The 24,092-nt window shown below is 41.8% G+C and overlaps 1 protein-coding gene across 1 annotated transcript; it reads right to left on the reverse strand.

Annotated features, from left to right (window-relative positions):
* Positions 1-11,754: 11,754 nt before the first annotated feature.
* On the reverse strand, positions 11,755-23,276 carry LOC145445979 (uncharacterized). Its single transcript, XM_080324161.1, has 3 exons — positions 19,324-23,276; positions 16,202-16,564; positions 11,755-13,448 (listed from the first exon to the last, which is right to left on the reverse strand). Exons 1-3 carry the CDS (start codon positions 21,618-21,620, stop codon positions 13,211-13,213), a joined length of 2,898 nt encoding a protein of 965 aa, XP_080180287.1. The 5' UTR covers positions 21,621-23,276; the 3' UTR covers positions 11,755-13,210.
* Between the last annotated feature and the right edge of the window lie 816 nt (positions 23,277-24,092).

Here is a 24,092-nt window from a genome sequence, read left to right on the forward strand (position 1 = left end):
CGACTTAGGCGGGGGAGATAGTTACGATAAGCGCCCACCAAGCAGACGGACCGAGTTCGATTTCCGTCGGAGGTTTATCTGGGCTCCTCTTCCCCTGCCGTTGCCGCTCTACGGCAACAAAAAAGACCCGAAAAAGACCCGACGAAGAAAGCATTCACAAGGAATGGAAAGAACTAGTAGAAAGGGCCGCGGCTTCAAAAAAAAGATCAACATCGAAAAAACCGTGACATCGGGCACTCTAGGCCGAGGTGGATGTTAGAGTAAAGGATCGCTAGTGATGTGTGTCGTTCGACATCCTCCTCTCTGTTCATGATATCGCATTGTGTCTGATCGCATTGTACATTATGTGTGACTTGTTCAGATGAAAAATATAACCCAACTATGTTATGTTATGTTATGAAATCAGATCACTCACCTTGACTAGGCCGGTGGTTCTCAACAGGGGGTCCGCGAAGCATTTTCCGGCGGTCCGCGAGACGTCCAAATTCGGAAATGGTTGATAACGTAATTTGTACTTTTTTAAATTAGAGAAATAACGAGACAGTTTCGCTTCATAACTGCAAAAACTTAATAACTGACACAAACAAAATGGCCGTTTGAGAGGAAATATTATACTGTGCAAACTCATTTTAATATCCAAATTACCAAGAGAGAGAGAGAGAGTCTTTATTTTTCATCAAACCAGAATACGTAACACTCGGCAGTGGTGGTGGTACAGAAAATATGCATGCACAGTATTCGGTATTAGATAGGAATGATCGATAAGACCGTGAGGGTCATCTAGTCTGATCACACCAGCATCAAACAGGTACACTTGACTCTAAACAGTCTGGCTGTAAAAAAAGTTACAGTAGTTAAAAAATAAAATAGAAGAAAAATTAAACGATGGTAGCAAATGATCAATGAAGCAATGTCTGGGCGAGGTAGGGCAACAGTGTTAGTGTAACGATAAGAGGTGATCAAGTAGGGCTTTTTTGAATCTATCATAAGGCAATTCACGGATATGTGGTGGTAATGCATTCCAAATGATAGGTCCCGAGTAGTCGATAGATCTCTTAGTTAGGTTGCTATTGGGTGGGGGTAAGTAGATATTTCCCTTTGACGAGGATCTCGTGTAGTGGGAATGGACATTTTTAGCAGGTATGAAAAAGTCATCAAACACAGGAGGCAGACTATTGGAAAAATATTTGTGAACAACTTTTGATACTTCGAAGCGATATAGCTTATCAACTCGCAAAATTCGATGCTTACGGTAGTAAGGCGATAAATTGGTACGTAAAGGTACAGATGAGATCAGCCGTATCGCACGGTTTTGCAGGGTTCGAATTCTGCACAGAAATGTTTTGCATGCACTTCCCCATACTACGATTCCATATTGCAGGTGAGAGTGGAAAAGAGAAAAATATATGGTTCGTAGTATTGATCTGGAAACCAAAGATTGCAGACGGGTCATTATTCCCACACACCGAGCTAGTTTTGATATTGTGCATTCAATATGCTGCTTCCAAGACATTTTAGCATCAATAGTGACACCGAGATATTTTGCTGAGTCACATATGGAGATTTGTTTATGATTGATGTTCACAGTGAAACTATGATTGGCATTATTTAAAAGGAGCAATAGCCTACAGATACATATAAACAGATTGCTGTTTAGAGAATTTTGTTGGAGTTTTGGGAAAAATCGTTTGCAGAAATCCATTTTATCTTGTGATATGCATAACCGCTATTTTAGAATATAGCTGCTGGATAGAAATTTAAGGACTGCTGGACGCTTATTTTCAGTAAAAAATCGGTATCTCAAATTTCCATGTCATGTAACTGGCGATCATACCCAAAGGTGTCGTCGGAAGCGTTGCGCGTTATTTTTACATTCGTCACCACCAATTTTTGTGAAAATGGTTTTTCGGCAATCGTTCATAACAAATCGGCGGCGCGGATCTTCAAGACACACCGCGTATTTCAAAAAACCTTAGCTACTATATTCGCTTTGAAATAATAAAAGTCTTCCCAATTTATACATAAATAGTAGGATATGATGTTAGTTTTAAGGATGAGCATTCCGTTACTGTTTAGCATACTAGCCTATACAATTGATTTTCGCACAATAAGACAGATGACGGTTGTACGATAATAGGGCCAATCAGTCAATCAGGTGTACTAATATTTTAATTGTTTCAAAACATCACAAGACTGTGATACAATGAAAAGATAGGAAGGTATCGAAACAACTTGGAGTAGCCTTTAAGATCAGACACCCATCTTAGCCTAGGGCCTTGGCGAAGTAAAGAAGAGGCATGCTAAATTTAAACTAAAACTTTGGGGTCCGTGGGCTTCCGTGACGGTCCAAAAGGGGTCCGCAAAGACAAAAAGGTTGAGAACCACTAGCCTAGGCGATTTCAAGACGGGGAATGCATATTGAATGAAAAGTAAAATATAGATAGTAGGCTATATAAAAGCAAGCGACAGAATGCGGTGACATGTCACGGAAGATGAGATCGATAGGTCAGGTCGTGGTCCGGTAATTTTGAGGGAGGACTAGTATTCATTCAGGAGAAATTGCTTGTATCTCGACTTGAATGAGCACAATGCACACGTGCTCGTCGACAGTCGGATGACCGGCGGGATACTGTTCCAGACGTCAGGTCCGGCATATTTGATGAAGCGATGACCTTTTCGGTCGATCATACGATAATTGAACAACGTGGACGCGCGTGTGTCATAGGCCTACTTGTGCGTTTTTGATTCCGAGGTATATCTTTTCATTTGCTTTACGACTACGCCACTTGAATGCGGTCATCATCGATGTCATTGAACGAATATCGCATTTGTCTGTCTGCTCAAGGCACACACTATAAAACGCGATAGAAAGACAAAAACGATGTCATCAACATTAAAAATATGTCGAAACGACCAGCAATTACGGTCTCCCTGTCTGGCATCCGCAGCACCCAATCAAACTTTGATCTTGACCTTGATCTTGTGGGTGTCTTTCCTTAGGCACATTTCTTTGTTCGTTTCGTTCGATTTGTTGTATATGCCCTTTATCGGGTCATTCTCTGGGCTATTCTGACACAATTGATAAAAAAACGAGCGACACAGAGGAGCCTACCCTGCGTGAAGGGACAAATGCGCCAAAACAATAATGCATATACTGATAAAATAGCACTTCGGCACTGGATAGAGTAGACTTGGAGTGACTGCAGAAACGAGCGCCTGTCGCGACCTTAGCAGAATTACCCTTTCTACCAAATATACCCATAATGGTTTGACATGCGATATTCGTGCGCTCGTTATCAGTCCGTCCGTCGTCATCAAGTTTAGTGGAATGTAGACGGTTCCCTTTCAAACTAATCGAATAAACTCAGAGTTATTGCCAATAAGAATCTGGAGTTGCATCAATATTGGAGAACTTAATTCAACGCCGTGCACTGTACAATAAGTCAGTAACGAATTAAACTACAAGCTCACTTCAAGTGATATCGTGCGACAATTCAATAGTGCGAATGTATCAAGCATAGACAAGAATGAATATACACAAAATTGATGTTTACAAAATGAAAACCCTGCATGCATTCACTAATTGCCTTTTATATTCAACACCAGGAGCAGGGGGTTTTGACATCGCATTGACTAGCTCTCGTCGCGATAACTAAATGCGGACTATATTGGCGTTTTGGGCTGCTTCAACGTTCGGAAATAGTCATCGGAGCGAACAATCATGCGTTGAGATGAACTTCAATTCGTATGCATTGAGTAAACGATAAGACACTTGTCCAATTCCACGCAACGATTAAAAATCTATCAACAAGGAACGTGCATTTGCTCATCCAATTCAGAAAGGAGACGATGTTTTCAGCGTGCGGCATGTGCGCCTCCAAATCGAGACGTGCAGCAAGGTCATGTTTTTATTCTCTGGCGTCGCTTATATAATCGTCTAATTACTAATTAGTTGAATTGCTCATCTCACATAAGCATCAATCCCGTTTTGTGATATGCATGTTGATCATTATTTTACGAACCACACATTTGGACATCGGTGTTGTGCTGATGACGAAATTGCGGGTATGACGAATACCCATATAACACAGTAATTATACGGATTAAGCGCGGCATATCCAGCCTATCCAGGCTTAGCGCCTATATGTATCAACTGAACATTGCTACCGGTTAGTTAGAAAAGGTGGTGCCAACGAGGCAGCAATTCTTAATTTTTTGAGCGATTATCGTACAATTATGTGAATTCAGCCATTAGAATAGTAGTATAGCATCTTATTTAATACATAGCAGCCGGAGCTACCTTTCAAACAACCAGCTCCAACTCCATAGCTCCACTTGTAATATAGGTATAGAGCTCCGGCTCCGCTGAAAACTCACGGGTTCGGGGCTCCGGCTCCAAAGCCCTAGTTCTTACATCACACTACTACATCGTACATCGTACAATGTACATTGGCTTGTTAAAAATAACTTTCTTTTCCAAATTTCACTTTCTAGGGCGGAGATAATAGAGTTAGCTGATCCGGGAGAATGCTATAATCGTGTGATTAAAAACTGCTAATCTGAACGCATTTTGGGCGGATATAATAAAGTTAGCTGATCCGCAAGAATGCTAATCGTGTGATTAAATACAGGGCCGTAACAGCAGCCGTCAGCCTCCCCCCAAAACGTTGGTCTTCGGCCCCCCATGGGGTGATAACCCTAACTTCTGGGGAACCCCCTCAGGCTATACGCTGTTTACGGCTACGTGTTATCATCTGCATTCAGTACCCGTTTAGTGAGTCAGCTTTTCTCGCCTAAACGCGCGAAGCGCGAGAAATTTCAATAATTCATGACTGAATTGGTCAATATGATCGGGAAATGCATTTATATTGCTATAAATTTTTACCCTCTCTCTGCTCGCGTAATCTGATTTACCGGTACAGCTGAGGGAGATGTGTTTGAAAAGGTAGACCCGCTCCATAATAATTAAACATCTCCGGGTGTCTACCAGTTGGCAGGAACGAAACAGCACTTCGTCAGGCCCAAAAAACTTGAGAGTCTTGGGCTCCTACAGGGACCCCCCATCATGTTGTTCGCTTTTGCCACGAAATTATATAGTCGCCCTATGTCCTGTGATCCAGCGCGAAGCGCGAAAATTTTCGATAATTCATGATAAAATCGGTCAATAAGATCGGGGATTGCATATATATTGTTATCAGTTTCTTGTCCACTCTGCTCATCACGTAATCAGATTTACCGGTAGAGCTGAGCGAGGTGTCTTTGAAACTGTAGAGCCCCTAAATAAAAATTAAACATCTTCGGTCGGGCGGACCCGTTGGTATGACTTCGTTACATAATGTTATTTCGTGAGCTCCTCCTGTCTGCTATTTCAAAAAACAGAATCGCCCAAACGTACTAAACTAAAAGATCACACGATTTCATATTGGTATTTCTTCACTCGCATATAATTCTTCCCTGCGGGATGGTATTCGTCTTGTGAGGTTCAGATTGCCAAGACAGGAACATTCGGCGCCAGTCATTTAGGCGCCTATGGACAATTAAACCTATATGTATTTTGCATATATAACGAAGTTTTCGGTCAGCATAAGGGCAGTTCTCTTCGGCCAAGGTTAATTCGCTGCCGATCGCTCTGGCACACTTCTTGGAGTCGCATGTTACTTGGCATTAAACTTTATATGTCTTGGTGCGTCGTGGCGCGGTTATGGCCAACACCGATATGCACATTTCTATAAATCTTGCGTATTATATCTTGGGGGAAGAGTACCCAATATTCAAGATATTTGGCAACTTGAAATCGCGCATAGCGCTAAAAAATTTTGAAAAAGTTGCATCAATTTTTCAAAAAATAGTCTATAATTTATGCTAATTCACGAAATAATTTTGGGCCCCCTTCGAGCTCGCCCCCCCCGCAATTGGGGGATTTAGGGTGCGGCAGTTACGTACCTGATTAAATACTGCAAATCGCGACGCATAAAGTTGCAAAAGGTTATGCGCGATGGTTAGTCAAGATGTCCCGAGTTTTCAATCAAGTCGCATTATATGTTGCATCATAATCCGAAAACGCGTTGCAGGCTGTCAGTTGTCAATTTGTTGAATGAAAAAGCAGGCTGCTGATAACGACACTGCCACTTTCATATGTAGAATTATCATCATCGCGAAATAAAAGTCGTGTCCAATTAGTACGGTACAAATAAGAAACGGATTATATATTATTGATAGCGCTCTGCAATGGTGCATGGGTACAAACTTCGTTGATTGTTTAGTGAAGCCATTACCTAGGAGACAATCGGCACGGACATTATCGGAAATATTTGTGCGCAGGAATTGTACGCATTGTACGCAGTTTTGTAGCTAACTTAGTTGTCTATAGTTGGTTCCGCGGCTTGTTAAATCATGAGATTAACACGAACTTTATACGCGGCGATCAACCGGTTTCCTTAATCCTGTGTTGATAAATCCTGACGAACGCGATAATCGACTTTATTGCTAATCCAACTTTATTATCTCCGCCCTTAATGATAAAATTGTCAGGTTGCCTAAAAAACGCTACACGCCAAATTTGGTTCAATTCCGACCAGTAAATGCCGTGCAATCTTAAATTGAAATTTCCACCATTTTCTGAAATATTAGTATTTATGGTGACAAATTTCGACAGTTCGGTTGACCAGACATAGTGTTCCAGGCATGTTTGAAGGGAAAGTGATGCTTATTCGAAGGGTTTCCATCGTGATAAAGGCCTGTGATAGAGCTTAAAGATCATGAAATTACTAGTAAAATGCACGTATACGCCATTTTGAACCAACGTTTACTCACCCTTGGCTCAGTTTGGATTGATTCTAATTGTGTACTGATTCCGAATCAGTATTTCCCAAAAGTTCCAAAAGCATTAGCATCGGTCAGCGGCCCAAAAAAATGCTGCTGATTGCAATTGGGAATAATCCCCAAGCACGCCAATTATATTGACATGTCAGGTACTTCAGATCTGATTTTTTGTTCGCTTGGAAACTCACAAGGAAACCAAATACTAACTTACCAAGTTTATGAGCCAATGAGTCATGTGGGTTGTTCAACTATCAGCAAAAATCTCTTTTTGTAAAAGAGCAGTAAAACGCATTGTCGTGCAAATAGGCTAAGTGAAGACAGGTAAGACATCAAATCTCGAGAATGACATGGAATGGTTCGGAAGATTTATTGATATGGCGAAAATATGTCATCATTATTATTAACCAAATGGTCACATGACATCCTGTTGTTGGTTTACCTGAATTCGCCGGATATAAATTCCATATGATATAGGATAATGCGGATCCACCAAAATTTGAAAAGAATGCCTCATAATTCGTAATTCGCCTTGTAGAGGTATAGGGGAGTCGTGAGAAGCAAATATCATAACGCATTGTGAAGAAAACTGCCACAACGACGTGATATTGATTTTGTGAATTCTACATTAGCACGACAAAAGATTCTTTCGGGTTTCGATAATAATCTGCGAAATTTATTTTGCAATATTTTACCTATGTGTCAGTTCATTTTTTCTTCATGATGCACGAGTTCTGCCAGTCTTATTTTTGCTGATTATATCACCATCGTTTTCACGAGGCTATGTCAATCAATGTGTTCGACTCATTTCCAGGAAATCAGTGTCAAATTAATTTATCATTTAATTATTAGCAATTTCACTGGGCTTTATCAAGATGTAAACCCGTGAAATAAGCATCACTTTCCCTTCAAACATGCCTGGAACACGATATTTGGTCATACCGAACAAAGTCGAAATACAAGCAATTTCTACTAATTAAATACTAGTCCGCCCTCAAGATTACCGGACCACGACCATCGCGCCTTCCGTGACATGCCAGCCCGTCTTTTGTTGCCTGCTGTTGTCTATCGATACCAGTGGTTCTCAAACGGGGGGGGGGGGGGGGGGGTGGGGGGGCGTGAAAGCATCTATGAACGGGGGCGCGAAAAAAATTTTCGTGCTAGGGCAATTCACCTCCAATTCACGCATGTTTCTCTCTATATAGACCGAATTTCATATTTCTGAATTCTCTTATCAACCGTCATAACCTTCCATGCCATCAGACGATATGTTGAGACCGCTATCAGCCCGTTTGGATTTTTGATATGACGATAAGGGGGGGGGGGGGGGGGGCGCGAGATTTTCACTATCAAAAAGGGGGGCGTGTCTAAAAAAGGTTGAGAACCCCTGATCTATACTATCTTCTTTTACTTTTCATTCAGTGTGCTTGCCTCCTCTTTACATCGCCTAGGCCAGGGTTGGCCAACCTGCGGTCGTACAAGGGAATTTGTGCGGCCGTGGATACATCCAAATTGAATTTACGAATTGACTCCTGAATTTTTGAGAGATTTTAAATATTCTTGACATTTTCTTTGCGCTGTGCGCGATTCAACGTAACTTCATTTTTCTATTTCAATTTGCTAGCACTTTTGCAATCTCAGCCCCACAGTTCAGATGTGAAGAGCAGAGTAAAATAATCCGCCCCATACTAAAAATACCAATTTGGAAATCGTGTTTTACTTGCGAAAGAAATTTGTTTCTGGTACGTTTGAGCGATTCCAATATATTTCCACTATATACTGACAATATTGATGGGAGGTCAAGAAATAAATAACAGCATGGAGCTAATAAGTGACTAACAACAATTGTCACACCCGAAAATCCATTATCATTTATAACTTGCCCTAGATTTTCGAAAACACCTCCTCCACCAGCTCTACCGGTGAGCTGATCACATGGGCCGAGAAAGGATAATACTAATATTAATGACGGAATTCATTCGTGAAACTGAAAATCTTTCGCGCTTCGCGCGACCACGGTGGGTCACAGCAATTATTCATAACATAATCACTTACGCTATCGGCGGGTATGGTAAGCCTATCTGAATAAATAAGTCAGGCCGGAGCTCTCCAGAAATGGACATTTTAACATGGATATTTGGCGTCCATTTAGTATCAGTGCATTACGACTATATGCCCCGGAATGCGGTCGTAGGCTACACGATTAATCGAAATGCGTCCGTGAATAGCAAAACGGTTAGCCACTCCTGGCCTAGGCCAAGGTGGGCGTCTGATTCCAAAGGCTACTCCAAGTCGTTTCGACACCTTCCCATCTTTTCATTGTATCGCAATTTTGTGGTGCATAGATCTGATAAAAATTGCTAATAAACGGAACTGAAATTTGCCACCGTAAATACAATTATTTCAAATAATGGTCGAAATTTCAATTGCACCTGCACGGCTTTTACTGGTAGGAGTTGACCCAAATTTGGCGCATAGCGTTTTTAGGCAACCTGACCATTTTATCACTGAAAGCAAGTGAAATTTGGGAAAAAACGGTATTTCAGAACAACCCTAATATACATCGAATATACTGCTCGTGGTTAATTCGTTACGCAATTAGGAGCAGAGTTAATAATCTTGACGTAATATTGAGCAGTCGCGTGTGAAAACCCTACGTTTCTACGATCAATAACCTGATAAAATAAAGCACTCTTTCTTGTTCACGATTATTCAGTTGTCATTGTAGTCCTCGTACGAGTAAAAAGTAATCGCTCTTTCACAAAGAAATCGATTAGACATGCGAAATGATAGATTGCGATAACTTCCGACAATTTTCGAATGAAATCGATAGCTTGAAAACACTTCTATTACTTTTGCATGTAGTTCAGTGTGCATACCTCTCAGGACATGGTGGATTACTCCCAGTCGATTTGACTCCTTCCTGTCTTGTTTAATCTCGCGGTGCAATGAAGTGATGGAATTACAAGTAAATTGATAGGCTGTATACCAGACGTGGCCAGTGAACTGAACATGCAATTTTTATTTCTCTGCGTGCTGAAGCAGTTTTCACATATTTGCATTACTTCAAACAGGTATAGGATTTTAGTCTACCCTGTCAGTTTTTAGGCTAAACTCACAATTAAACTTACTTGTAAATCGTTACTTATACTTGCACTTAATCAGAAATTTATATGGTCACTCCTACTCATATAAAATACCAACCACTTTGCCCACTTCAACGACAGACCTCCACCGTCCTACATGCTGTAGTCCTTCGTCTACCAACACAAAGAAATGCGTAATTTGATAGCAAAATGATATCGATATTTTTTCCACGAATAAAGCATAGTTTTGAAACGAATGCCGCAATTCGCACGCGGTACTAGCAAGGGAAGCAGCAGCAGACACAAGACTTGTCGAGAAACGCACTTTTGAATAAGGAAATGGATTAAAATATCCTTACAACCTCAGATGCAGAAGATTACATTCAATAAAGTGTTAATATGAAGGACGATATGAGCCACAGTACTCTGGGAGAATACAGGTCAGCCAAAAATATGCGACAAACTAAACAGTTATCATCATACGAAGAACACAGTAAGGAATGCAAGCAAGCAAATGATGTACAGAAATACCTTACAACAATGTAAAGTGTGTAATCCTATACTAGTCGAGCACCACTACGGGAGTGCAGTGATTCCCAAACTGCGTGCATCCACAGACTCTCAGGTGTGCCGCGAATCTTTTTCTACTGCTGGAAAGAGCTTCATGCATCAGTGTTGGGATCAAGTCACTACCTTCGAGTCACGAGTCATTGCACATTTTGACTCGAGTCAATCGATTTCCGAAGGTGACTCGAGTCAAGTCAAGTCACTCGAATTTTGGAGGTGACTCGAGTCAAGTCACAATTCAAGTCAAGTTGCCTTTTCGAGGTATGACGCATGATTAGGACATTGCATTTTGCTAGCTGTCTGAGATACAGATTGAGTGGTTATTGATTCTGGGCCTATGAACGAATACAGAGTTGAATATAAACGCAAGAAGGCGCTTTACTGCTCACATATACGTAAAAATGCTAAACTACGTAAGTAATTGCATCACCTCGGATTATAGTTAGGCCTACCAGCCAAAATAGAGAAACGAATTGATAAGATGCAATACATTACCCATTTACAAATTGATATAATACAATTCCAGCCTGCGCCTGTGGTTGAGGACTATATAACCTTCGTTTACGATCAATTTATTTGTGAGAGAACAATGGAGGCCCAGGAAAACGTACGATCATTGAATGATTGGTCGCTCTCATGGGTTACACCACCGTTTCGCGTACAATCCGAACATATGCAAGGTACAATAATTTTTATCGATTTCTTGATGACTCGAAATTGACTCGTGAATTTTGCTCCGAGTCACGAGTCAATCCACATTTTTGAGACGCCGAGTCAAGTCATTTTAGCAAAGTGACTCGAGTCAAGTCAAGTCTTACGAAAAAGGTGACTCGAGTCATCCCAACACTGTCATGCATATTCGACTCAAGGCACCCGGGAAATCGTATGCTTCACAGCGGATAAATCAGAACATGTATTCATTACGATGGAATCAATCCCAGCATTGCCTATTAGCAGAGTGATTGTCAACTCATAATTGGGCTGCTATGTGTCGAAGGTTCGTTACGTTCTTCTTGTGAAGCAACTCGTAAACAAAAATCACTCCACAAAACCTTAGCAATGACTGGATTTCAACTTGCATTACAATATTACTTCACAGCATCTGCTGTCAGCAACTTTAGGTTGGTAGTTTATCCATTTGGAAGCAATGACTCAAGCATTTTTTTTGCATAAAAACATCTCATTGATGTATACGAAACGACCTGTTTTATAAAACGCTACTTCAAAAAAAAATGGATTTGTTACGACTGTCATATTTCAAGTCCTAAATCATGACACGTGCAAAAGTGATCAGAATTTTATTGTCACTTGCGTCTTCGTGACTGGGTCAACATAGCTTCTCAACTTTGACTGAAATGGAATGATGTGCTCGAGAGAGACGGCTTAGAATGGGCGAAATCTTGGGATGTCGTACACAATGCAAAATAACCTTGATTCAGACGCATATACATGTTCGTATAAATTAGGGCTGCTATGACTAGAGTCAATTTTTGTAATGACTCGACTTGCAGCCAAGTTATTGTGGACGACTCGAGACTAGGACGGCCGAGACAGACATTTAATTGTAAATTCGAAGAATAGGAAAGTTATCACATTATTGGTATATCATAGGCTTACCATATTTTGGAAATCTGAAAAGAGGACACTTTTTCAGAAATTTGAGACTTGCAAAACCGGAGAAGAATTCTCAAAAACCGGTGAATTTTTCCCCGTTTTAATCGGTTGACTAAAAAAAAAAAAAAGTCATTTTTCGCCCGGAGCTAAAATAACCGTTTTCCACTCCGAAATACCCGCCGGTGCGACAGTTCTGTGCTAATTTACGGCATATCACTCGCAATTTGTTCTAAATGTGACCTAAATTTTCGAAAAAGAGGACAAAGGGGCGTCCTCCGAGGACACTTTCAAAAAAGTCAAAAAAGAGGACAAATCCTCTTAAAAGAGGACGTATGGTAACCCTAGTATATCATCTATCAGGCCTGATACTTGAAAGAGGACCAGGAACTTTCAAGACTGAGGAAAATTACCATATATTAAGAATGCGAACCATCCTATATCACTCGGGCGGAGTTGAAAAAGTGGTTTCAACTGATCAGTGACCATAATGACTTGGACTCGACCCTCTACTAGCTGACATGGACTCGGAGTTGACTCGGTGGTGAATTGAAAATGACTCGACTTGACTTGAGTCAAAACTATAAAGCGGGATTGACTTGTGACTTGGTTACAACCCTGGTATAAATAAGGATAGCCATCGTATCACCACATTATTTTTTAATAAAATCAGCTTTTTCGTAAGTGTGCCGCGAGCATTTTATTATTACTCTAGTGTGCTACGAGCCAAATAAGTTCGGGAACCACTGGTAGAAGGGTACTGAAAACATTTGAAGTGTTGAGCATAGAGGCTGGAAGACAATATGCAAGCATATCATTATGCTAATGTACAGTGTGTTGTGTGTACTCATCAGTACCCACACCAATGTCGAGGAGTATTGCAGAAACCTTCAACAATTGCCTCACAAATAGCAGAGTATTCACCCAGGAAATTACCAAATCAGAATGCTATTGAAGTATTTATTATGATTTCTTCCCTTGTTTGCCATACCCCTTCTCTATCAGTACTTTCAGCCAGACTTTATAACCGACGTTAGACGTAGCCACAGAGTACACATTACCATAATACTGCTTGTGGGTGTCATTAGTGATGGGTTTATCGCATGTGAAAGCCCATTTCTGGGTTACTATTTCTTGCGATGGGCTAGGCCGGACGTAGCAGGTAGTGGTAAAATTTGTGTTTCGTTGGTACACGATGTATCAAGCGGTAAAACGAAAAGAAACTGCTGCTGCGTCGCAGGAGCCGACGGCTTTGCAGACTGTCGTTGGAACGACTGTGAGGTTTCCGTTGTCGTCGGTGAAGACGGCATCGCAACACGTGGTTTCAGAACGCCTGTTTCGCTTCGAGACTTTCGTTTCGCGGACCTGACAACGGGAAAAAGTTGAAAATGCCCCTCCTCGCCACCTGATCCGCGTTGGCGGTGCCTTAAAAAAGCCTAGAAGTGGGGCATGCTACATGTCGGTAAATGGCAGAATCAAAATGAAGAACATAGGCCTGGAGAAAAATGACTTGGGCTGAGCACAATGATTGGAGTGTAGGCTACTTGATTCTGAATCGAGTATTAATTCTAATGATGGCTCGATCATGACTCGACTCGAGTCAATTTTGTGTTGAGTCGTACGACTCGAACCAAGTCGTACGACTCGAGAGACAGACATTTCATAACCTCAAAGAATAGCAAAGTAACCACATTATTGGTATTTCGTGTATCGGCGCCGATACTTGGAAAATAGGGCCAGAAACTGTTGAGACTGGAGAAGATTACTATATTATAAATGCGACCCATTTTATAGCATTCCAGCAGATTGGAGAAAAGTGAGTTGAACCAGGTTGAACTGAAAACTGAAGATGACTCGGACTCGAGTCGAAACACTACGACTCGGACTAGACCCTCTACTAGTTGACTTGGACTCGGACTTGTCTCGATGGCGAATTGAAAATGACTCGACTTGACTCGAGTCGAAACTTTAAAAGAGAGATTGACTTGTGACTCGGAGCCTTGCGACTTGGTTACAACTCCGAGAGTTATTATTGGATTCAAATCCGAGACCTCAATCCACTGGTAGCCTAACCATCACATACCAAAGTCGAAGTGCGGGGCAAAACTTTTGAACAACAACAGACTCGCTAATAGCCACAGGTTTGTAACCAAGTCACAAGGCTCCGGGTCACGAGTCAATCTCACTTTTATGGTTTTGACTAGAGTCAAGTCGAGACCTTTTCAATTCACCACCGAGTAGAGTCCGAGTCCAAGTCAGCGAGCAGAGGGTCGAGTCCCCGGGTCATGGTATTATGACTCAAGTCCGAGTTCAAGTCATTGTGTTGACTGCTCAGTTTCCAGTTAAAGTCTTGTTAAACCCACTTTTTATAACTCTGTTTGGTGATATCGAATGGTTCGCATTTATAATATACTAAATTTCCTCACTTTTAGCAGTTTCTGGTCGTATTTTCAAGGACCAGTATCGATGGACTAAATGCCAATAGTGTGGTTACTTTACTATTCTTCGAAACTACAATGAAATGTCGGCCTTGGCCGTCTGAGTCTCGAGTCACATGACTTGGTTCGAGTCATGCGCAATGCCCGGATTGACTCGATCCGAGTCGAGTCATTTCCGTATTTTGTGTAAATAGGAATTATAAAAATAAGAAAATAATAATTCTCAAGTCGAGTCATCATAAAATCGTGACTCGATTCATTACAACCCTGCTAATAGCGGTACATTCGCTGCAAAATGCAAATAAGGCCCCATGCCCTTCAAAATATTATTCTTTCGTCGATACGTGTCGAACAGACCTGGGCAAAGTGCGACCCGTGGGCCAAATGCGGCCCGCGAAAGGTTGCTTGGAATTGAAAACATGAAACCTGCTTTTTGAATAACTAAAACCACAGGCTGCATCGACTGAACTGGAAATTCATTTAATTTGAAGCCTGTTCATTAACATGTCACGACTATGGTGCCTACATACCTCACATGCTTAATCCTAATTCCAAATAAAAGCAATGTGGCAAAGTATGAGTAGCAATTAAAGTCTTTCCATATAGTTTAGTTGAAACCTTCTTTGTCGCCATTGTCACATTACGCATTATACGGTATGTGTTTCAAATTGTTACGTGATACATTTCCCAATCCCTAATTCGTAAAACAAGTCAATCAGTGCTCGCGATAGCTATAGGACTCATCATATCAATCACCCAAAAAGGATTTATGGGCATGCCGAAAATCGAAAACTGAAATTCACAGAAGGTTTCGACTTTAAAGCACTAAATATTTGTATATAGCAGTCGGGGTAAACCGGTCCTCTCAGTCTTAATTAGGGGTTTTAATTAATGTTAGTCTTATGACAAAAACATGAAGCAGTCGGTCAAGGGAGGGCCAAGTTCAGAAAAACTGCAGGCTTCGTTCAACATCAAGCTATTTAAGCTGCACAGTGCACACGGCTCGGAAGGCGGCGACCAAGAAAATAAGCTTTGTACGATTGCATATACATTTCAGTGCAGTGGTTATCGTTCTGGGGGTGGGGGGAGGGGGCCTGAAAGCATCAGAAGGGGGCGCGAAGCCGAAGTCTAATGAAAAAAAATTTCACGCCTTGCGCGATTACCCCCCACCTTACAGTTATTGTTCCATGCATTGTCCGACTTTGATATTTCAAAATGCACTCATCAACAGGCATAAGCTTCCATGCCATCAAACTACTCGTCGGGATTGCTAGCATTGTGGCTGCGCATTTTAACGTTTGTGATATCATGACAACGGAGAAATTTGAAATTTTTCACTATCATAAAGGGAGGCGTGGCTAAGAATTTTTGAGAACAACTGTTTTTGAGTCTTAATAGAAAGAATAACGTGGATAGCGGTTTAAAGAGAGTTAAAAATGAATCATGTTCAACACTGTTTCGAATCCATGACGGCAAATAGATATTTTTTCAATTAACCGTTACTGTCTCATTACCTGAGACGAACACATTCACTGAGCAGCATTTATTTACAATGCAATTTAGAAATGAGATTAAAATACGCTGGAAAATATAGCTTAACTCTCGGCCAGCCAACGTATTTTCTACTTCTCATTTGGCCCGCGGACGAAAATAATTGCCCACCCCTGGTGTGGAACATACCTCTTTTCTTTCAGCAGTTTCAGCCAGACTTCTTGACTGACAGCGGACGTGGCGGCACAGAACCAATGGCCGTAAAACTGCTTGTGGGTGCCCAACGTCCTGGCCTTGCCGCATTTGCCGCATCGTCTGGTTCTCGGTTTGTGTCCCTCCCGATACCATCGTTTGCGAGAGGGTGGCGTTGGATCCGGAGATTCCGCCCGTGTTCCATCTGTAGTACTCAGCAGGATCTGCACAAACTCGTCTTTCGGCGCCGGTGGTTGCGTCGCGGGCGTCTGTTCGGGCGGCGCCATGGTTTCGTCTGGTGTCGGCGGAGGTTGCCTCTCATTCTGGACATCTCTCTCCGTCACAATCTGTTTCTCGCGACTGGAAATAGAAATACGGTAGCTTTCAATACAACATCCACTGTAACAGAATATTTAACCCTTACGAGGTGGGGCCATATTTCGCAGAATTGACCTTCACTTTTCAAATTCTCACCGTGACCCCACCAGGTCTTGAATCTAGGCCTTTCCAGTTTACAAGTGGGCGGAGTATAGCCCTCTACCGATTCCACCCTTGATCGACACCCCATGACATGTCTGAGGTTTTTTAACAAGTTTAAATAAACAAGCCTTTCCCCAAAAAAACTCTCTCTCTCTCTCAATTTTCAAGGCTGACCCTCAGGATGGCGTCAGAGAGAAGAATGTGATGCTTCAGTGCGTAGCCACTGTTGCCTGGTTTCAAACAAGCCGTCAACCATGGTTGTAAACCGCGCGGTTCGTCAGATATCGAAAAATGGAAAATACATACAAAATTTACAAATGGGCGTGGTCAGTGAGTGGTCATCAAGGTCAAGTTCATGATCAAGACTCAATCGGCCCCTGCAGTCCGGTTTATGGCATAAAACAACGCGATATGCTTTCTTTTGTCATATCCAACCATTTGCAGGCATAGTAAACCTGTTTATGACTCTGAATTTGCACTTGAACTTGACCTAGATCTTGAAAATCATTGAAACGTGACCAAAATTTACAAATCCCCCTCAGAAAACTCTCCAGAAAACGTTTTGATGTTTGAAACGGTGAAAATTTACATAGAAAACCGTACATGTCGACTTCTGATGTTCTGGCAGATTTTCAGACAATATTTCCCACTCGGAAAATATCCGGAAGTTTTAGGTGATAACCGTATTTTATTTTATTTTTTATTTTTTGTTTATTTTTACAAACCAAAATTTTTGAGTAAAGTACTTAATACATCGGAAAAGTCTCAACTTTTCAAAAAACGTAGTACCCGATGTTAAGGGCGTGTCAACATGGAGAAATCGGTGTCGGAGACATGCCATATCAAATATGATACGCCCACCTCGTAAGGGTTAATAAACCCAAAGACTTTTCGGGTGCCTCTTTTCAAGAGTAAACGGCACACTAAAGCAAATGATCGCACGAAGCTCACACGTCAGTGCAAATCGGCTTCCAAAACAGACTGCTCTGACGATTACCAGCAATTGGTCAGCATTTGAGTGAAAACCTCGCCAGCGCACAGCACTATGATGACAATATGTTCAGTGTTCACTGTCATTGCGCGTAGTAGGTCTTTGTTTCATCTAAAAGTGCTGGAGTCTATTATTATTCAGTTGAACAAGCCTACCGGTATTTTACGTAGACAAAAAGATTTCCTCTATAACCTACAAATTTCTCATTAGTGCGTGTTGTTTCGTGTGTGTAACTGTTTATTTACGAATTTCGTTGTTACTATAGCACAGTAGGTTGCCAGTAAACTCGGCCCAAGGTAAATTCGGCCCGTCGAATTCGGCCCTCGGTCACTTCGGCCGTCGGTGAATTCGGCCCTCGGTGAATTCGGCCCTCGGTAAATTCGGCCAGGGCCAGAGTAACAACAACAGTTACAATACCATTATCTAACCTGAACCCGAACCCTAATCCTAACCTAACCTAACCCTAATCCTAACCTAACCCTAACCCTAACCTAACCCTAACCCTAATCCTAACCTAACCTAACCTAACCCTAATCCTAACCCTAACCTAACCCTAATCCTAACCCCAACCCTAAACCTAACCCCTAACCTCCAAATCACTTGATAATTGGAGGTTAGGGGTTAGGTTTAGGGTTAGGATTAGCGTTAGGTTTAGGGTTAGGGTTAGGTTAGGGTTAGGATTAGGGTTAGGTTAGGTTAGGATTAGGTTAGGGTTAGGGTTAGGTTAGGATTAGGTTAGGTTTACAGTGCTGTCTTTTATAGGTTTACAGTGCTGTAAACGACTATGGTAATACAATTTCACACAATGTTCTCCGAGGGCCGAATATACCGATTGAATTCGGCTGTCGATAAATTCGGCCCCATAAACATCGGCATATATATATACATATATATATTTATACGCATACCCTGTTCTCCAAATCACTTGATAATATTATAATTATGAAATTAATTCACATTAATAGTTGGTAATACATTTTTAGAAAAAATTATCCGAGGGCAGAATTGACCAAGTAACCAGTGAATTGACCGGTGAATTCGGCCGTCGGTAAATTCGGTCCCCGTGAATATCCGCGCTATCTCCCGTGATTACGCGATCTACGCATACCCTGACATCCAAATCACTTAATCATAGTATAATTATGTAATTAATTCATGTTAACGGTTGGTAATACATTTTAATACAATATTCTCGGTGGGCCGAATTTACTGATGTAATGGCCGAATTTACCTGGGCCGAATTTACTTTGGGGCGAGTTTACTGGCAACCGTACAGTATGTCCGTATACCTGATAGTTTGTTATTGTTGCCATCAGTACAATGCGAATTCCATGGTCTGTGATTTTGATTGTTGCGTCATACCTTGCCTTTTTGGTTTTGCTTTTAAATCTGCGTGAATCCCTTAAGTGTGCCGATAACTCTTGAAAAGAGGCACCCGAAAAGTCTTCGAGTTTAATAAATATTCAGTTACAATGGATGTTGTATTGAAAGCTATATTCAAGTTCTGTACCACGAACCAGCTATTTAAATAGAGATAGACTTAACCAGATTAATGTATCAGAATTTAGAACGTTGTACGTTTTCACAATAAGACCTACCTAAGACCTGCAGAAAATATACAATTTACCATTGAGTAACCTAAACTTACTTTTGCACCTCCCCTTCAGTCAAAGATACACTGGAATCTCTGAAAGTGAGTGGAGAGTCGAAAGAGGCCGTGTAATTTCCAGGAATGTCATCCGGCCCGACTGAACCTTCGGCAGACTTTATCTCGTTATCACCAGGTTCATCATTGCTGACCACTTGGTTTGAGGATGAACTTGTGCTTCTATCTTCCAACGGGACAAAAAAGGCATCACTTATCAGAATCTCTCCGCACTCTGTCAGGCCAATGCCTTCGTCTTCCATTTCCCGGCTTTCATCCTGATGGGACAGAATCGCTTGGCCATTTTCATTCAATAATGGAAACAAAGGATTTCCGGTTTGGCTATACAGGTACTCCACACCGATGAGCTCACCAGTGTATTGTCCGATCACGGCAGGACCAGGACATAATTCCATACCGAAAGTTTCCATACCAAGCGAGCGAACAGCGTTCGACAAGAGCCCGCTATAACTACGTAGCCTACTTTTGGATTTGCCTTTAATCGCATTGGCTGCACGGTCTTTGTTCCACCTGAACAGACCTTCTAAAAGATAAGCCTGAAAAGGTTCTGCGTTGGCACACTCAACGGGAATAGATCCGTTCAGATGAGCGTGAAAAGAATCCAAAGAAGCGGATCTAACGCAGTGGTACACCGGCAATCCAACACCGCTCTTCCTGACTGTGCCAGTCCGCGTATACAATGGTATGTCCGTGGGATCAATAACGCATTGAATATGTTTTTGTTCCGTATCCCAAATCTTCCAAATTCGGGAGGAATCAAATAAGGGAACTCCACGCGTGTCATTACCCTTCGGGCTCGCGAAAATTTTGATCAAATCGTAAACAAGCGACTTTATAATTTCAGGTCGTCTGGTTATTCGACGACAATGCAGATCTTTCTCTTTCTTCGTAATGCGTCGAATTATGTCTTTCTCCGACGGGTTCTGAATGAACTCAGCTAACATCTCACATCTTTTCGCCTCTTTCAAACGACTCCAATCTTCTTTGGATAACTGAAAGAAGCAATCGGAGAGTCTATCAATAAATTTGTCGTACAGAGGGTGCGATTTTGTAGTGCATCCACATGTAAACCGAGTTATAAAATGAGAAATCTCCAGACGTACAATCAGATTCGGCCAATTCTGGAAAAGCTTACGAAGATGCTGGTGTTCACTGCCGCAACATCCTCGTTTGACATAAAGGACTTTAGGCGGGCTAACGCGAGCATCAGAATAACGTCTCATCAACCCCGCTGCCATCTCTACAAGACCGTCCCCTTCAGCACACGTTAAAACACACATTAAAACCTGTCCGTGTTCGTTACCGACACTTACGGCGCATTCAGCAGTATCTCGCGACTCACCTCCTAGATTTTTAGTTACTTTGGTGGTGGAATCCATTCTGATGATGGAGCCAAACGTTGACGTAATCGATGACTTTATCTCATCAAGTCTGGAAAAAACATCTTTGAGATAAGCAGTCTGAAGCCATTGCGCTGTTTGAACGGGCTTGAAATCAGGGGGCTGCATGAACTCGGGGCAAGATCCTAATGTCCCATTATCATACGCTTCTTCGTAATTTCTGCAGTCAGTCAGATAACGCAACACTTTTTGATAGTATTTCTCGGTGTGTTGCTCGGAAAGGGTTTTATACAGCAGAGTGGGGCTAATACCCGAGGTTCTTTCGCGCAAAGGTCTTATGACTCTCACGTCGCACGCGTGTTTGTATGTAAGCAACGCAGGGAACTGTAATCTACGGGCAATGTCAAGCTGAGATATGATTGCACTATCCCAGGCAGCGACTCTTGTTCCGCAACTGATACATTCAAGACATTCGGTAGCCAAGTTGTAATAGCTGTCAACGTCTAGCACTTGTCGTACTGTTTTGTACAAGCCGGCGCTTGTGAGCTCTTTTGTACAATTTTTCCGGCTACAAATCAACTTGCATCCCCAAAGTTTTCGTGGCATCCATAAAAAAAGCGACTGCGCAAAGTACAGTGTTGGCCGAGGCACTTCACTGCAGATCAACGGTACTTGAGGCGGATGCCACCAAAGTTTGTCGACACGCAAAAAGTTCATTTCAGGTTTGCCTGTCTTATCGTTGGTCTTGAATAGCGCGTCAGATACCCAGGCGTGGTCTGCGATTGGTAAAGACTTTCGCCATCCCTTGATCAGAGCGCAGTTCGATATCGGAGAAGAACAGCAGCATATAGGTTGAGTCTCTTGGTTGGGACTTTTAGAGTGCACTTGTTCAATGTCGGGAGGTAATTTGCAAACGACCGTGTTATCCTGAGATTGCATGTTATCGTGGACATCGGGCAGATGACGAGCTCGCAAGCAAAAAATCAACTATTTGTAAAGTATTTTACTGATAATCGCCTGTACAACGAGGGCAGAGACAATGAGCATTGTTGAGAAAAATATGTATCCGAGTTGAGAATCAAGATTCGAGTTCTGACGCATATGCGTGTGATGGCATACAACGATACAAATAAATATTACAACAGGAGAGTTCAAAAGTGTACCCTTCAGGTTCAGGCGCAGACAAGGAAAATAATGTACAGGACGGGAATGATTTTGCGTTTCTTGACCATTACTGTGTCACAGCAGGGTTGTTCAGATTTGAAAAATAGTCAGGAAACTTCGATGCTTGTGATCCAAATGATGGTTCAGTACATAAAAACACTTTTATGAGCAATTTTGGTCATATTAATCGTGATCTTCTATCCCCGAAAAGCCCAATTCTCCTTGATCTGTAGTGTTGACCATGTCACCGGTTTATAGCTTTTGTGACCGCGCTTCTTCAATGTACCATCCAAAACAAGCCAACATCAACCGTGCAACCAATACATTATTTCCATGAACATGATAGACACTAGATAGGCTGTGCAGAGCAAAACGGAGATGCATGCGACCTTTACAGGACTGCATTCAAGTACAATTTTGAAAACAAATCTATTTTATTGCATCAACTCTAGACGGCCGTTTTCAACTGATAACGTCACAAAAGCTATAAACCGGTGACATGGTCAACACTACATATCCAGTAGTAAGGAGAACTGCCCCGTGGATCTTTGGGAGCTTTTCGGGGATGGAAGATCACGATGAAGACGACCAAAATTTCTCATAAAAGTGTTTTTACGAACTAAACCATCATTGGGATCACAAGCATCGAAGTTTCCTGACAATTTTTCAAATTTGAACAACCCTAGTGTCACAGCTTGAAAGTGACAACTCCATTGGTGAACCAGTGAAGCACAGAAATGTAGCTTTTACACAACTGCGTATCTTGTAGAGCAGGGGTCACCAACCCGGTGCCCGCGGGCACCAGGTAGCCCGCGTGGCCTAGATGAGTAGCCCGCGAGCCCATTCTAAAAATATGTGGAATAGCAGCATTTACCAATATTCGTCAAATTATTACCAGGGAGCTTTTAAATATATAGATTGATTCATTCAGCTATTCTTGTTTAAAACACACTAACATGTAACTTACATATATAAACACTTGAAAATATCTTCAATTACAATTAGTAATATATAGATGTTTGTGATAGAATCACCAGAAATTCAAGATACGGCGCATTGCCTATAAAGGCGACATGACGGAATGCCGTTCACGGTCTTCTCGAAATGGTGGGGGAGTTCCGTTCGGATAGCTCGACGACCAGGACAATGCCAAAGTAGTAAAAAATATTACTATTCGGAGTCAGATAGCCGTGAAATACTAGCAGATTTTCAATATCTGTATACCTATTTGCATGTTTTAGCACAGCTTGTTTCTGGTACACTCAACGCAGTTTAATACACCATGTTTCTAACTTTCTGTAATCGTTGCCGGTGTCCTGTATAATGAAATCTTGTCATTTCAGGATGCTTAACAGTTGGAGATTAAAATTGTAACACTGCAAAATGACCCCCACCTCAGTCTGCAGCAAACGTTTGGTGCGTTGTTGATACGGAAAAGTACAGTGGTGCAGCAGTGGTGCAGCAGCTATGAAGGTTGCAAGAGTCTAAGGTTCAACTTATCGTTGTGAATTAGCCTTTTCGGAGATGAACTTCATCAAAAACAAACGCAAAACACGCTCAATTAATGCACATCTGGAACACTTACTAAGAATTGCAGTGTCAAGTTGAATACCAGAGTACAGAGCACTAGTTGATATCATACAATGCCAGGCTTCCCACTGACTGCTATAGAAACATACAACATGATGTACAGTCCTGCCCAGTGCTACGAATATCAAAGCGGAAATTCAGTGTGACACGGGTAAACGGCGGGAGTGAATAGTAGCCCGCCGCTTCAATCATTACGCAAATGTAGCCCTCGGTTGCAAAAAGGTTGGTGACCCCTGTCGTAGAGCATGCCCAGTTACAGTTACAGGAGAGCGAAATTGTGACTTTCCGAATTTTGGAAAAAATTATAGAAACTACATTTTTTGTTAAAACATAACTTGATTTCGAAGGGTATATGATTTTGTCACTAGAAAACATCTGGTCTCACTATTCGACTGGAATCATCACATTTAATACTCAACTCATCTCAGAGTACTCGAATCATTGTTCCCACCCCTGATTGGCCAATATGGAATCAGCGTCTCGTGCACACCAAATATTCTACCGACTACACACCAAATATATTAGACTGAGCGTACGGGTACCGGGATACAATGATTGGCCAGAGTGGAATCGGTGGTAACGTCACGCGCAACTTTCCGTTCAATTCCTTCATTAGCCCCCCTATACTATGTAAGAAACCCTTCTGTCACGCGCAAC

Source organism: Botryllus schlosseri, chromosome 1, assembly GCF_051294905.1.
Source record: "Botryllus schlosseri isolate E-star chromosome 1, Bs_hap1, whole genome shotgun sequence".
Classification (NCBI taxonomy): domain Eukaryota; kingdom Metazoa; phylum Chordata; class Ascidiacea; order Stolidobranchia; family Styelidae; genus Botryllus; species Botryllus schlosseri.